Here is a 14,693-nt window from a genome sequence, read left to right as displayed (position 1 = left end):
ATCACTTGCATGTATACTTATTTAGAGCTGTTATAGGATTTCATATTACACTGTGAATACGCATACTCCTTATTTTTCGTCCATGTTGATTCAATGTAATTTTTTCATCTTACTCCATTGGGAACTTGCTCCAGGGGGAACATTTTCTTGATATAGAAGATATTCATTTATGAGGGGAAAGTATAAAAAATTAAAACTCACTTATTTTAAAACAGGCATACATGTGACAGAGGAGACATAGCAGGAAATGTTTAGGCGGTATTACTGTACATCCCATGTTGTCAGCAAGTGAAGCTTTTCCTTGTGGTTAGGGGGTTGGTGGCGTCCTCTCATGTGAGAAAGCAAGGCCACAAGCCTGGTTAGACCTGCTCTGTATGTAGGCCTTTGTATGTAGTTTGGTCCTTGCAAGTGAATTGCATGATGGGACTGGACTGATGTATGTGCCTGAATGTGCTGTAATGCTGAAACTGCTTAATTAGAAGGAAATGCTTAATTGGAATTTCTAACTGTCAAGACCTTTTGATAAAGTATAAGACCAATAAGCTAGCTTGATAAGAAGGGCTGACCATCCAGTTCAATATGACATTGCTAGAGGAGTTATGGGCCATAGGTTGATAAGGTATAATGAAGAAGTTTTCTTTGATCTGGCTTTGTTTTGTTTTAGAAATTTGCCAACTGCTATTTAGTTAAGATGCTATTGTGTATAAATATACCTGCTTTTCACACTGCCAGGAGAGAAGTTCTTTGTCTGTATTACGTTCAATAAAACAGAGTTGCCTTACAACCAAAGTGGATTTTTATCCTTGACACATGTAAGCTAGAGCCTCGAGCAAGTGGAGGACCACTGTGACAGTTTTGCAAGGCACTTTGAAGATAAAGTCACTTGCACTGGGGCTGAGCCTGAAACTACAATTGTTACAAGTCAGGTGGAGGTGTCCTGGACACCACTGAGGCCAATTGTTGGGAATCATTTTCAGTTGATGAGATTTGGTGAGATGGAGAAGACATTTGAAGATGTTTAGCCTACCAAATGTAGTCTCAACTCAAACCCACCATAATTTGTAAAAGCGAGCTGACTGACTGGGTGGGTCCAGTGAGTGTTGCAGGAGGGGGGTGATCTCATCTGGCTTTAAATAGATGGTGTGTCCCCTTCTCAGCAAGTGACAACCCACACCAGTTGCAAATATCAAGTTTTTGAACAAGATACACATGGGGGTGGTAGGCAGTCAGCTTCAGATATGCTTTGAAGAAGCTGATTCTCTAGACCCATTTCAATCTGGTTTCAGGACTGCATTTGGCACTAAAACAGCTTTAATCACCCTGATTGATGACTTGCACAGGGAGAGGGACAACTGGAATGCAGCCCTGTTAATTCTCCTTGAATTCTTGCAACTTTTGATATAATTAAACATAGTATCCTTCTGGAACAGCTCTGTGGGTTTGGAGTTGGAGGCACAATGTTATGGTAGTTCCACTACTACCTCTAGGATGGGTCTCAGAAAGTTGTGATGAGAGACTTCTGATAAGAACCTTGGCAGTTGTGTTGTGGAGTTCTACCTTGTCTCCCATGTTATTTAACATGCACATGAAGCCACTGAGAGTGACAATCGGAGGATTTGGGGCCAAGGTGCTATCAGTATGCTGCTGACACCAAGTTCTACCTCTCCTTTCCATTGGAATCAGGTGAAGCTCTGGAGGTGCTTGGAAGAAGTGATGGGTTGGGTGAGGGCCAATAAACTGCAGTTGAGTCTCAAAAAGGCAGAGGTACTGTAGTTTGTTGGTCTGGGAATGAAGGGAGTGGCCTGCTCTGGATAGGGTTGTACATTCCCTGGAGGAACAGGTATATAGCCCAGAATTTCTCCTCAATTTTACTTGTAATTGGGATGCTCAAGTGGCTGCAGTGGCATGGAGTACCTTTTTAATTCTGGCTATACTTTCTGGATAAGTATAGCCTGGCCACAGTAATGCACCCCAATGAGAGTATTGTAATGCACTCTATGAAGGGCTATCCTTGCAGACAGTCTAGAGTTTGCAGATTGTACATAATTTAGCTGCACAGGTATTGCTGGGCTTGGCTATGTGAGATAATGTAAGATTAGTCCTTAATAGGGATGTATGAGAAATTCATTTCAGATTGTTTTTGATCAGAGTTTACCCAATTCGGAATTCCACACTGAATATGGATTCAGACACAATTTGCCATTGAAGTCTGTACATTTCCAAGCTGGCAATGTGATTCGCAGACCAAAAAAGATGTTCAACAGCATGCGTACATTTTAAAAATGTGTACTTTTGAAACATGCACACAAATATGCTTTAATCAGTTGAAGAAGAATGCACAGGATTCAGAGACACCCACAATTGGTGTGGACGTTTGAAAAATTTGCACGAATATATATATACATATGGATTTTCATGCAAAAAGTAAAAAACACGTTCACAATCTGATGCAGACATGAGTCAGAACAAGCTTCAAGATGGAATTTGGGGAACTTCAGCAAGCTTGTGTTTTGCTGATTCACCAGCCCTAGTCCTTAAAGGGTTTCAGTGGCTGCTTATTTGTCACTGAGCCCAGCTCAAGACACTGGCTTTGAAATATAAAGCCCCAAATGGCTTAGGACCTGGCTACCTAAAAGCTACCTCTCCTTGTATCATCCTGCCCATGATATAAGAAGGTTATGTTATCGCCTAATGAAGTCTGGACATCCGGAACACATAATTCAGCCTTCTCGGTGGTGACACCTGGTTGTGAAATATGCTGGCACATTTGATTAGGCCTTTTGATTAGATGATTGAGCCTATGAATTACAATGAGATATTTGATGGATGGTGCATATGGAAATATTGATCCTGACTGGTAGTTTTTATTCATTTGATTGGTTTTAAAAAGGATATATCATCACTATTTTAGTGTTGTTACCCAACCTGGGATCATTTTGTGATGAAGAGAGGAATATAAAATTTATAAATAAATAAGTCCATGGTAAGTATGACATGTTTTATCCTAAGTGCATGATTTTATTAGGAATTCTGGCTTAACAGCCCACTAAATTGCACAATTAGAAGTTTAGAAAAAAAGAAGAGGAATAAGGGAACTTAGAGGTTCTATAGGATTGGTTCCCTAATTTTACTTTGCAACCCACCAACAGAATTATTTTTCTGCTTCTTTGGACCTTTGAGATCACTTAAGTACAGTCACTGATATTGCACCACTGCCAACATCTCATAACTCATTCACATTGTTCCACATTTCCATGTCAACTAATAGCAATTCAACAAACATTTCATTCTTACCCACCATGCTACAAAACCATAATGAATATGCACAGTCACATTTTAGATAACTGAGATTTATAAGTTTCTTCCAAATGTGACTAATTCACATTTCAATATGTTAATGGAAAATAATTCCTGGAATTTGATTTGTAAATCTGAAAAACAGCAGTGTGATTCAGTTCTGCTGCTATATTACTTGGCCATTCAAAGTGTTCATTTGAAAAGATAATAACCAAATTCAAATTTTACATTCTTGACTGCTCCCTCCTTCCATCTCCTGTGTGCCTTAATAAAACACTTCCTTGCTTACTCAGTGATGTATGATCTGGCAAACTGTGGTGATAGAGATACCTCCAAATAATGAATGTAAACCATCACTTGATCCTAGTTTGCAAAGATTGCTCAAATCACAATTTACCTGTTTGAACACCGCTGTGAAAAGCAGGAAGACTTCTGTTAAAATGATCAAGTTTGAGGAGGAGTACATGCTCAAGCTTATTGTTCATTCCCTGTCCTCCAAACCATAGTTTAGAGGATTAGGAATGTGATATCTGAATGCAGCCAACGTTACTAAATATTGTAATGTATCAGTGATATACACATACGTGTAATGTGGTCTCTTGAATTAGTTTGTCTCTGCTTACCATGCACAGCAATATCCTTGGTGTCCTGGATGAGGATGCTACCAGCTGAGACCTGCACTGTGATAGTATTCATTCCTTCAGTGGTAAAAGTATAAGATATGCTGCTGTCCAGGGTGATGAATGGCTGCAAAAGCAACAGGCAGTTAGAGTTAATTCAAGATTTGTACGATAGGAAACATTTAGAATTGTCATGAGTCATACACACAAATTTGGACATGAGTACATCAGTTTGAGGGGTCAATAAGTCCAGTTTCTAGAAGTGGTTAGATGTGGCCTAGGCCACTTTCAGTATAATGTTTATTTCAAAAGAGGTCAAATAAATAGTTCATTTCAGGTTTTTGCAGGAAGAAATGGTCAGTGCATAAAGCATAAAGCTAATCGGGCCTGGACACCAACTATTAGCGGGAACATCTACCCAGAAGCCAAGCACCCCTTACAGATCATTCTTTTCTCTCCTCTCCATCTAAGTAAAGCCACTATCATGCATCATGACAAGCTGGGGCCTGCTCCTAGTTGCAATACAGCAATTGTCCACCAGCAGTAAGAGAGGAGAGAACAGTTTCATGGTCACTGTCTACTGCTCCTTCTATGGCATTTCCTATGCTGGTGAGTAGAAAGACCTTGGACAGAAAGACCTTGGAAAAAGCTGATAGTATACATCTTTTTGAGAGTGAGGTTTCCATACATATAATTGCAAGAGTGAGATTGTTGCCCATAGGAATTCCACAGGGGCCCTTTCCTATGAGACCCTGCCAAAGGAAGTGAGGCAGGTGGCTACTAGGAGGAGAGCTTTCTCTGCTGTGGCACCCCGGCTGTGGAATGAGCTCCCCAGAGAGGTTCGACTGGCACCTACACTGTATTCCTTCCATCACCAGCTGAAGACCTTTTTATTTTCTCAGTATTTTAACACCTAATTTAACTTAAATTTAAACTTTGCTGTTTTAATTCCATATTTTAATCTATATCAATTTCTGCTGTGTGGTTTTATCCTGGTTGTGCTTTTTATATTGTATTTTGTATTTGTGTTTTTAGACTGTTGGCTGTTTTATTATGCTTTTCATGGTTTTAATTTTTGTGAACTGCCCAGAGAGCTTCGGCTATTGGGCGGTATAAAAATTTAATAAATAAATAAATACAGAGCCAGGGTAGAGACACAGGATTAAGGTACTCTGTGTGGTGTTCCAATGACAAGAGCAGGTGCTGTTATGAAATAAAATGGTTTGCCATACCTGCTCACCATCTAAATTCCTGCATGGACCACATCCTGTGGATGTTCATGTGGTGACAACCAGGAAGAAGGACTTTTCTGTGGTGGCACCTACTCTCTAGAATATCCTACCTCCAATATTTGTGCCTGCAAAAGCTGTGTGTGGAATTTGCAACTCTGATGCAGTTCAGATGCATGTTTTTACTCACTTTGGCATTTATGCTTTGTAATGCCTGTGATTTGTTTTGTTTTCTGGTGGCCACTGGTTACATTTTAATATGTTTTGGTTTTACCCTACCCTGTGCCTGTTTGCATTCTCTTCCCCTCCTTATTGTTTTATTATGATTTTATTAGAATGTAAGCCTATGCGGCAGGGTCTTGCTATTTACTGTTTTACTCTGTACAGCACCATGTACATTGATGGTGCTATATAAATAAATTAATAATAATAATAATAATAATAATAATATATTGTATATATATATATATATATATATATATATATATATATAGTTTTTACATACATTTGGATACATTTTATATGACAGGCAGTATAGAAATATTTTAAGTAAAATAAAAATAGTGAAGTTTTCATAGCTTTTATTTAAAGGATATATACATATCATAGAATTAGCTCCAAGTGTCAGCCTTTGTAGTCTGTGTTACCGGGGAAGCTAACATACCATATTTCTTTGATTCTAAGATGCACTTTCTTCCCGAAATAAACATCTCTAAAAATGGAGTGCGTCTTAGAATCGATGGCGTCTTAGAATCGAAGAAATATGGTAGATGCAAAAAGACTCTATCCTGTTAAAAAAGTGCCTGAAACATCCATTTCAACTTTCTCTCTCTGGCTTTATTGCTTTTAGAAAGCTGAGCAAGCAGGGTTTTTTGAGATCACTTTGCAAGTGATTGGGGTTTTTTTGAGATCGCTTTGCAGCCTGATTGGGGCCTACAGCGTGCCCTGCACAGTGCCGGGTTGCCCTCGTCAGCCGCGCCCGGAAGACACGTGGCTCCAAGAGTCAGGAGGCTCACCCCCCCAAAGCACCGGGTGCCCCCCCAGCCACCGTGCTGGGAAGACACCCAGCTGGGTTGTACCCAGCGGGCACGCCCACCCGGCTCCGGTGGCCGGAAAGCGCGCGTCCCGAGTGGAGCCTGGAAGTAGTCCCCACCCCCTGGTCTGCTGGAGGGCAGGACAAACTGCTAATGCTCCTCACGCCCGCGGATGCTGGGCCAAAGTGGCCCAAAAAACCTGTGGCCAGAGGCCAAAGAACTGCTGCTCTGCCGAAGCTGCTCTCACGCGGCAGCTCCAGTCGTCTCTCCCCTCCTCATACAGGTAGGCCTCCAAAAGAGGAAGCTCCTGCAGCAGCCGCAAGCCGTGCGAGCGAAGAGGAGCTGGGAGGGGAAGCGCCTAGTTTTTTGCTTACCCCTAAGCCCCTCCCAGCCCAGTGGCACCAAAACCCAGCTCTTTCTAAGATATTTCTAAGAAATTTCTAAGAAATTCTACTCATAAAAGATATTCTAAGAAATTTATTTTTTCTTAGAATCAAAGCTTTTTTTCTGTTGGTGGTACTGAAATTAGTGTGCGTCTTAGAATCGATGGCGTCTTACAATCGAAGAAATACGGTATATACACCCAGGTTTCACAAACCTTTTTTTCCCTGGAAGCCTGACCAGGGAAGTCAGAGAAATGGATTTAAATGATTTGGATTTGTATGAACCTCACCTGCAGATTCTGTAGCAAATTTGCTTTTTCCAAGTGTGTGGAATCTACAGACTTGTGGACAGTTTTTTCTTTAACTTTTGGGGGACATTTATAGAAATTCGCACTTGCACTAATGTGCAATCATGCTAATTTACATTTGCACAAGGGGAACAAAATTCTCATACATTCCATAAAAAAACCCCAGTTCCATCAATGCACAGACAGCAGAATGAAAGATGCCTGACAATCCGTGAAACACAGATGCAACGGATTTAACAAGATCTGTACATATTGAGTCTTGACGCATCCTTTTCGGGTTGAAGTGATCACTTAAAGTTCCAATTCCACACACAACCAGGTTTGAAGGCACAACCAACTTTGTGGAGTTACTGTACTGCGTTCCAAGCCAAGAGAGATAACAGAAGCTAATTTTGTTTTTTAAACAACCCCCCCCCCCATTTTATGGTGGATGTCCTATTATCATGGCTGAGTTCACCTCCATCATGGTGTTTTAACATTCAGGTAGTTCCTTAGATTTAATTCAAGCACTGAGGTCTGGAAACTAACTCTAAATTAAATCAAGGAGTTTAAGGTTCATTTGCTCAAAACCTATTAGACAGCCAGACACATTTATTAAACTGGACCTGTGCTAATCCAAGCAAATTGGCCTTTTGGTATATTGCTAAAGCAGTGGACCAGCACTTCGCTACAATAGCTCTATCTAGAAAAAGAAATTAGAGCCTTGTCTAGGATGTGTATAAAATGGTGTTGTGTACTGCAGTGGTACCCATCAAGCAGGAGGGTGCAGTGAAGCTTTGAGTCTACCGACAGCCTATAATGCCATTGCTGTCTGCACCACTCCTCTCATGGAGTGAATTGCATCAGGAGTTGGCTGAGTCACACACATCAAAATCAGTTTCTACTGCACCGTGTCTTCAGTTTACAACATTATAACTGGCAGTGCAATGAAGTGTCTGTCTGATTCTTCCCATCACAGTTTGATTATTTATTTATTCTTAGTATGAAAATTGTGTTTGGGAGGTGTCACTCATCCTGTGTTGAAAAATCAGTCTGCCTGTGCACCAAAACAATCACAACAGTTTTCTGGCCACGTGGCAAGCTGTAACGTGAATCAAGCATGTCATTTGGCCATTGCTGTATTTGTGGTGTTTGGATTGGCCCTTCATCTAAGACAGAACTTGATGGGATAGGTCCCACATTTTCCTGAGAGAGTAAAGTGGTATTTGAGATTGATCACTTCTTTCCAGGTGCATAGCAACCTTCACAACCCATAGTTGAATTGCTTCCCCCACCACCACCCAGCACAAAACAGAAATGTAATGTTTTGCCAGTACTAATGGAAAAACTGACAAATCCAAAAGGTTCCTGCATATTTGAAAGCTATACAGACCAATTATTTCCAGTGGTTCTATTTGGATTAGTTTGAATTATAAGAATGGGGGAAAGTTCACAAAGTTCAGAATGCACAAAATGATTTGTGGTGCTTGGATTATTGAATCGCTATGTGGCTGCATGTAGAGAAAGTTCTCCAGTCCTGCAATCAAGTTCTCCAAAGTCGACTTACAAGTAAGAACAGAGCTGGGAAAGTGTGCATTGTGCTTCAGTGTCCAGAAGCTGTTTTACCTTTGTTTTCTACAAGATGGTTGCAGAAGGTGGGCGGTGGTGGTGGGTGTGTATGAGTGCGTGTTTGGAAAACTTTAAGACAGTCTTATAGACTTTGTGGCTACAAATCACTCATTTGAAGAGTTCTAGAATTGCTCCCTAAGCCTCAGGGGCTCATGGTGCTCAAAGAAACAATCCCTAGAGTTCTTTGCTCCCAGAGAGTGCATAAATAGAGGTCAGAGACTAATAGCAACTCAGAACAGTGGAACCCCCCAGAGACAGTAAAGCAGAGAGGTCCTGGGAGATCTGCAGTTTTTCTGTAGCTGTTTTAGCCACCCTTGTGAATCAGTAGAAGTTATCAGAAAATCCTAAAACATGCTGTCAGAATGGCAGCACTGTTTAGCATTCTGTTTCACAACCCTATGATTATTGTCATTTTGCAAAGCCAAATATTCTTACCAGCATTGAACTGTCTCCTATTCTGGTGTCGTTTTGCGCTTGTGGTTTTAAAGAGCTTAAGTTTTTGATTGCACCCACAAATCAGAGGCATAGGCATAGATAAGATTTAAATTACAGGTACAAAAAACCATAACTGCAATCAATCCAATTTGCAATTTCCAAGTATAGGAAAAGGAACCTTGGTGTATATGAAGCTATAATGCTGAAAACATATCTATTTTTGGCTCAAAGGAATCTCAAAATCATCAAGTCTAAGCTCCAGCACTGAAGCAAGCACCAAAACATTCCAAACCCCACTTCCCCAGATTAGTTTATGTAGCCCTAACTAAAAGTTCACTGATGTGTTTAACACTGTGTCATCATGTTTCCTAGGAAGTATGTATCAAGAAACACTGAAAACCTTACATCTAAAATTAATGGAGTGATTTTCTATGTCCCCAAACTTGCTCCTAGAACAGGTATTGTGGGGATCATTCTGGGATACATGATGATCTGCTTGTAGCAAGTATGGTAGACTCAAAAGAGCTTTTAGCCTATGTTAAATGAAGGCGTTGTCATGTGTTGTCAGTAAGCTGTCATGTGTTAACAAATCAAGGTTGGCTGAACTACAGTTCTAGGCAGAGTTGCCTCAGATTTACCTCTTCTTGAACCAGTGGCATAGAGCCTTTAGGCAGAACACCATTGTTGTTAATCAGCAGACTAACTAAATCATCCAGGTGATGTAGTGTAACTAGCTAGCAGAGTTGGGGAGAGACTGTAGTTTAATAATAGAGCAGATGATTTACATGTGGAAGGTCCCAAGTTCAATTGTTGGCATCCTCAGCTAGGACTGGGAAATATTCATATCTGAATCTCTGGAGAGCTCTTGCCCATTAGTGTAGTCAATCTTGAACTAGACAGATGTCGCTCAAGTCAGACCTTTCACATTTCCCAGCTCGAGTAAATCCTTGGCATATTGATATTTCTGCCAAGAAAATGATGCATATCTTGGACCCCCTACATATTTCAGATTATTTCAAAAACTATTTTGGGACTCAAACCCATTCCACTTGGGGCACTGGCCAAGTTTGGAGAACTCCACTCTTATTCCATGTACATTCAGAAAATGTCCTAGGCTGCATCCAACTCCAAGGGCTGCTTATTGCAGGGCAAGACGAATGGGTACCAAACACACCGTATATCATGGAAGCTTTTTTTTTACATTTAGGAATCCTGGTTATGCATCTGATCTCATTACACATTCTGAAAACCTATTTCTTCTAGTGGTTCATGTAAGATATACAATCCTGGATTGGATAAAGAATCTTACCCAATAAAACATTCTGTCTTTCCTCTATCACCTACAAGGGAGTGGGATACTAAAATCAAGCAATCCCTAGAACTTTTTTGCAGCATTTAGAGTCTTTACTATCAGAAGAACCTTGTTGGCATGGGTCTATGGAATAGGTGGATAGTTGTCACTGAGCATTCAACAGCAGATTTGCATGTGTTTCTCTGACATAACCCCAGAGGCAGGAACAAACAGCATGGACAGACAAGGAGAGAGCTGCTTGTGAGCTTAGCTTGAATTCACAGATGCCAGAAGTTATTTGGTCCCCAGTGGCTTTAAAATGCTGTGTCGGATTCTAAAATTCTAAGTACTTTCTGACACTCGTCTGGGAAGCAGTGCTTATTTGATCACCAGCCGTTTTTAAATGCTGAGCAGAAAGCCCAGCATTATCCAGTAGATACGGAAGTGTATAATTTTGAATTCTGGTAATAACAATGGCTCCTAAACACAATGGTCCAATAATAACCAACTGCATAGCGTAGGCCCTCCTGCAAACAACAACAAGGGATGGAATGAAAAGGGGGAGGCAGAGGGAGAGAAAGGAAGACAAGAAAGGAGTAAAGTTTAGAAAATGAAGACACTGTTGTTGTTTTGACAGCAAAGGAAAAATATATTACTCAATATGGCACTCTCTATTTAAAATCGAAATGTCATATGATAAAAAGATTAATCTTTTCAAAGAAAATAAAGGAGATTAACTTTTTTTTTTTTTGAAGGATCAAACCTTTGAGTTGTTTCCAAACCACCAGAAGTAAGTGAGGGTCCCTGACTGACTAGGCCAAACCACTGCAGTGAGATTGACTTCTTTGTTCCTGATGGCCACAAACGGCACGCTCAAATGGACACGTTCCACTGGACCTGTGGGAAGACATTGGTATATATTACAGATACCTTCCCTATCCATATTTTAATGTGGTTAAAAGCAAAAATATAAATACAAATTTTCTATACTGAAAACCTTGTATCAACCTAAAATAGAAATTTATTTATTTATTTATTTATTACATTTATATATCGCCCAATAGCCGAAGCTCTCTGGGCGGTTTACAAAACTTAAAAACAATGAACATTAAAAACAGATATACAAAATTTAAAAACAACCAAAAGTATAAAAAACAATATCCATTTAAAACATGAGACAGCATTTCTCTTGGCTCTTGGCTCTCAGTCCTTTTGCCAGTTCCTACCCACCTTCTACATGCAAATCTCATCTATCGAAAGGAGCTGGAGAATGGAAAACTAGGGGCTGGAGGGGACGCAAAGCTCGGTTCAAATAAAACTATGAGGAATGCAAACAAATCTGCCTGTTTAGTATTGACCAAAAACATGCAATACCATGTTCTCAGACCCCTAACCTTTCTTCTTCTTTTCTGAAGGGTGCAACCCTATGCATGTTTAGATAGGGGGGAAATTCTACAGCTCCCAGCATTCCCAAACCAACATGGGGATGGGGGATCCTGGGAGGTGTCAGGCTTTTTCCTGTCTAAGCATGCATAGGATTGCAGTCTAAATTAAATTCGCTTCCAGCATTTCCCTCTAGCCTGTCATAATACGGGTTAAGGCACACCATAACAGTATACAGCTATAGAAATAGTCAGCAATGAATTCATCACTATTTAAGTGTGCTCCACTAAAGGGAGTTATGATCCATGTTGGCGATTCCATGTAAACATTCTATAGAAAGACAGTTGACATCAACCTGTGATTAATGTGAATCATTGTAAATTTACTGCCAGTCTGTTGTGCTGAAATACCCACTAGTAACAGGCTGGTGACCCACTTGCCTTATGGCTCATTTAACTTGGAAATCAAAAGGAAAAATCTATGGCTGATTCTTATTTTATATATTGTAATCAGACATGCAGTGCTTTACATAAGTATTCGCCCCCTTTTGACTTGTCCACATTTTGTTGTGTTACAACCTGGAATTAAGATGGAGTTAATTGGCATGTTTCCCATTTGATTTACACGACATACTTAATACTTGGAAGGTACAAAATACTTTTATTGTGGCACAAAGGCCAATTGAACAAAAACAATGGTGGTTGCATAAGTATTCACCTCCCTGAGTCAATACTTGGTAGAAGTAACTTTGGCAGCAATTACAGCTGTGGGTCCATTGGGGTAAGTCTCTACCAGTTTCGCGCATCTGGATCCTTCAAAATTTGCCCATTGTTCTTGGCAAAATTGCTCAAGCTGTGTCAGGTTAGATGTGAACCATCGGTGAACAGCAATTTTCAAGTCTTTTGAGAGATTCTCAATTGGACTGAGGTCTGGGCTTCGACTGGGCCATTCTGAGACATCCATGTCTTGTTTTAAACCACTCCAGTGTACCCTTGGCTGTGTGTTTTGGGTCATTGTTCTGCTGGAAGGTGAACCTGTGCTGCAATCCCAGGTCCCTTGCAGACTGAAACAGGTTTTCTTCTAGAATTACTCTGTATTTGGCTCCATCCATCTTTCCCTCAATCCTGACCAGCTTTCCAGTCCTTGCCAATAAAAAGCATCCCCCCCCACACACAACATGATGCTTCCACAACATGATGGTGTTTTTAGCGCCATGAGCACTGTTGGTTTTGTGCCACATACAGCGTTTGGGGCATCAGGCCAAAAAGTTCAATTTTGGTCTCATCAGACTAGGGAAGCTTTTTCCACAAGTTTGTTGTGTTTTCCACATGCCTTTTGGAAAAATCCAAAAGGGGATTTGATATGGGCTTTCTTTTCAGCAATATTATTATTATTATTATTATTATTATTATTATTATTATTATTTATTTATTTATATAGCACCATCAATGTACATGGTGCTGTACAGAGTAAAACAGTAAATAGCAAGACCCTGCCGCATAGGCTTACAATCTAATAAAATCATAGTAAAACAATAAGGAGGGGAAGAGAATGCAATGGCTCTCTTCTCGCCACTCTTCCATAAAGCCCAGCTTTGTGGAGCATCCGGGTGATAGTTGTACCATGGACAGTTGCTCCCATTTCAACTGTGGATCTCTCGAACTCCTTCAGATTTACCATTGGCCTCTTGGTTGCTTCTATGGTGAATGCCCTTCTTACCCAGTCACTGTGTTTTGGTGGACGGCCTTCTCCAGGCAGAGTCGCAGGTGTGCCATATCCTTTCAATTTTGTAACAATGGATTTAACAATATTCAACGGGATCTTCATAGTTTGGGATATATTTTTTATAACTCAACTCTGATTGATGCTTCTTCAAAGCTTTATCCCAGACTTGTTTTGATAGCTCCTTGGTCTTAGTGATGCTGTTTGTTTAGATGTGCATTCACAATCCAGAGATGTTCCTTTAAAAGTCTCGGACGTACAGCCCCATTCTTTCCCAGTTGGTGCATTTATGATCTATTTTTTGAAGGACATGCAGTGAATGTTATACATATATACCCTTCAAAATACACTGAGTGCATATGAATTGGTACTCAGTAGGGATGGAGGGAACTGTCAGTTTCTCTTTCTCCCACGTTTGGATGTTTTAATTCTCAGGCTCTTACTGTCCAATTTATGAAGAAATGTGTGTGTTTTGTAAGTTCTTATATACATAAAAAAAATTGAAAAGACATTTTCACTCATGTGCACCTGCCAAATGCAATAGGTATAGCTATTTTTAGCATGGAGAGGACCATCTTGTATATGTCTGCGATGTTAAAGATGAGAAGCCTGTCAGAAAAAAGAGGTGACAATGCCAGTTCATCACCACAAACATGGCTGAATACATTGGGATTTAAACATAGACTTTTAAGATCTACGCATTCAAATCTCTCTGCCTGGATGGAGAAATATGTCAGTTTTGCTTTCTCCCACATTCATATTTTTAATTAGCAAGTACTTTCTACTCAGTTTGTGAAGAAATGTGTCATTTTTGTAAAGTTCTTACCCAAACGTGAACCCAGCTGAATTTTCACCCATCTTTGCATTCTGGTATCCACATAAAGACAAAGTACCTGAAATACCCTGGACGACTACCTACATAACCAACTACTACACCTGCACACATTAATATGCACTTATAACTGTGTGATATTATATCTGTCAGGAAGTTCTCTTTCTACAAAAAGATAGGGGGGATCATACCTATTCTGAAAATATACTGGGAGGCAAAAGAGTTTGACTTGCAGGTATGCAACTTACTGTAGTGCCATCAGAGCAATACAGCAGATGGCTAGTTAAGTTTTCATATCAAGAAATTAAGCATTCCATTTGTCACCAATAGGGGACAAAAGAGAGAGAGAGAGAGAGAGAAAGTGATGAAAACAGATGGAAAAAATCTGAAGTTTTAAACTGAAACTTTAGCTTCCTCTCCATCTGCTTCCCCCCACCCCCACTTTGTTTTCTGTTAGCACCCATGTATGGAACTGAATTTTAATTTGTCATTGTTGTGCAGTGGGCATGTTTAGAATAACTGATAGGTTCTTGCGGTTGCTCAGATATTAC

The 14,693-nt window shown here is 40.2% G+C and overlaps 1 protein-coding gene across 1 annotated transcript in view; it reads right to left on the bottom strand.

The window, feature by feature from the left end:
• SORCS3 (sortilin related VPS10 domain containing receptor 3) overlaps positions 1 to 14,693 on the bottom strand; it is a 526,629-nt gene that overhangs the window by 36,399 nt on the left and 475,537 nt on the right. Inside the window, exons 20-21 of the mRNA XM_063133247.1 lie at positions 10,969 to 11,102; positions 3,921 to 4,044 (exon numbers count right to left, since the gene is read on the bottom strand). Coding sequence (XP_062989317.1) covers positions 3,921 to 4,044; positions 10,969 to 11,102 — 258 coding nt within the window. The remainder of the gene's footprint in view (positions 1 to 3,920; positions 4,045 to 10,968; positions 11,103 to 14,693) is intronic.

Source organism: Elgaria multicarinata, chromosome 8, assembly GCF_023053635.1.
Source record: "Elgaria multicarinata webbii isolate HBS135686 ecotype San Diego chromosome 8, rElgMul1.1.pri, whole genome shotgun sequence".
NCBI lineage: Eukaryota > Metazoa > Chordata > Lepidosauria > Squamata > Anguidae > Elgaria > Elgaria multicarinata.
The sequence above is the reverse complement of the archived record's forward strand: the minus strand, read 5'-3'. Positions and strand labels throughout refer to the sequence as shown.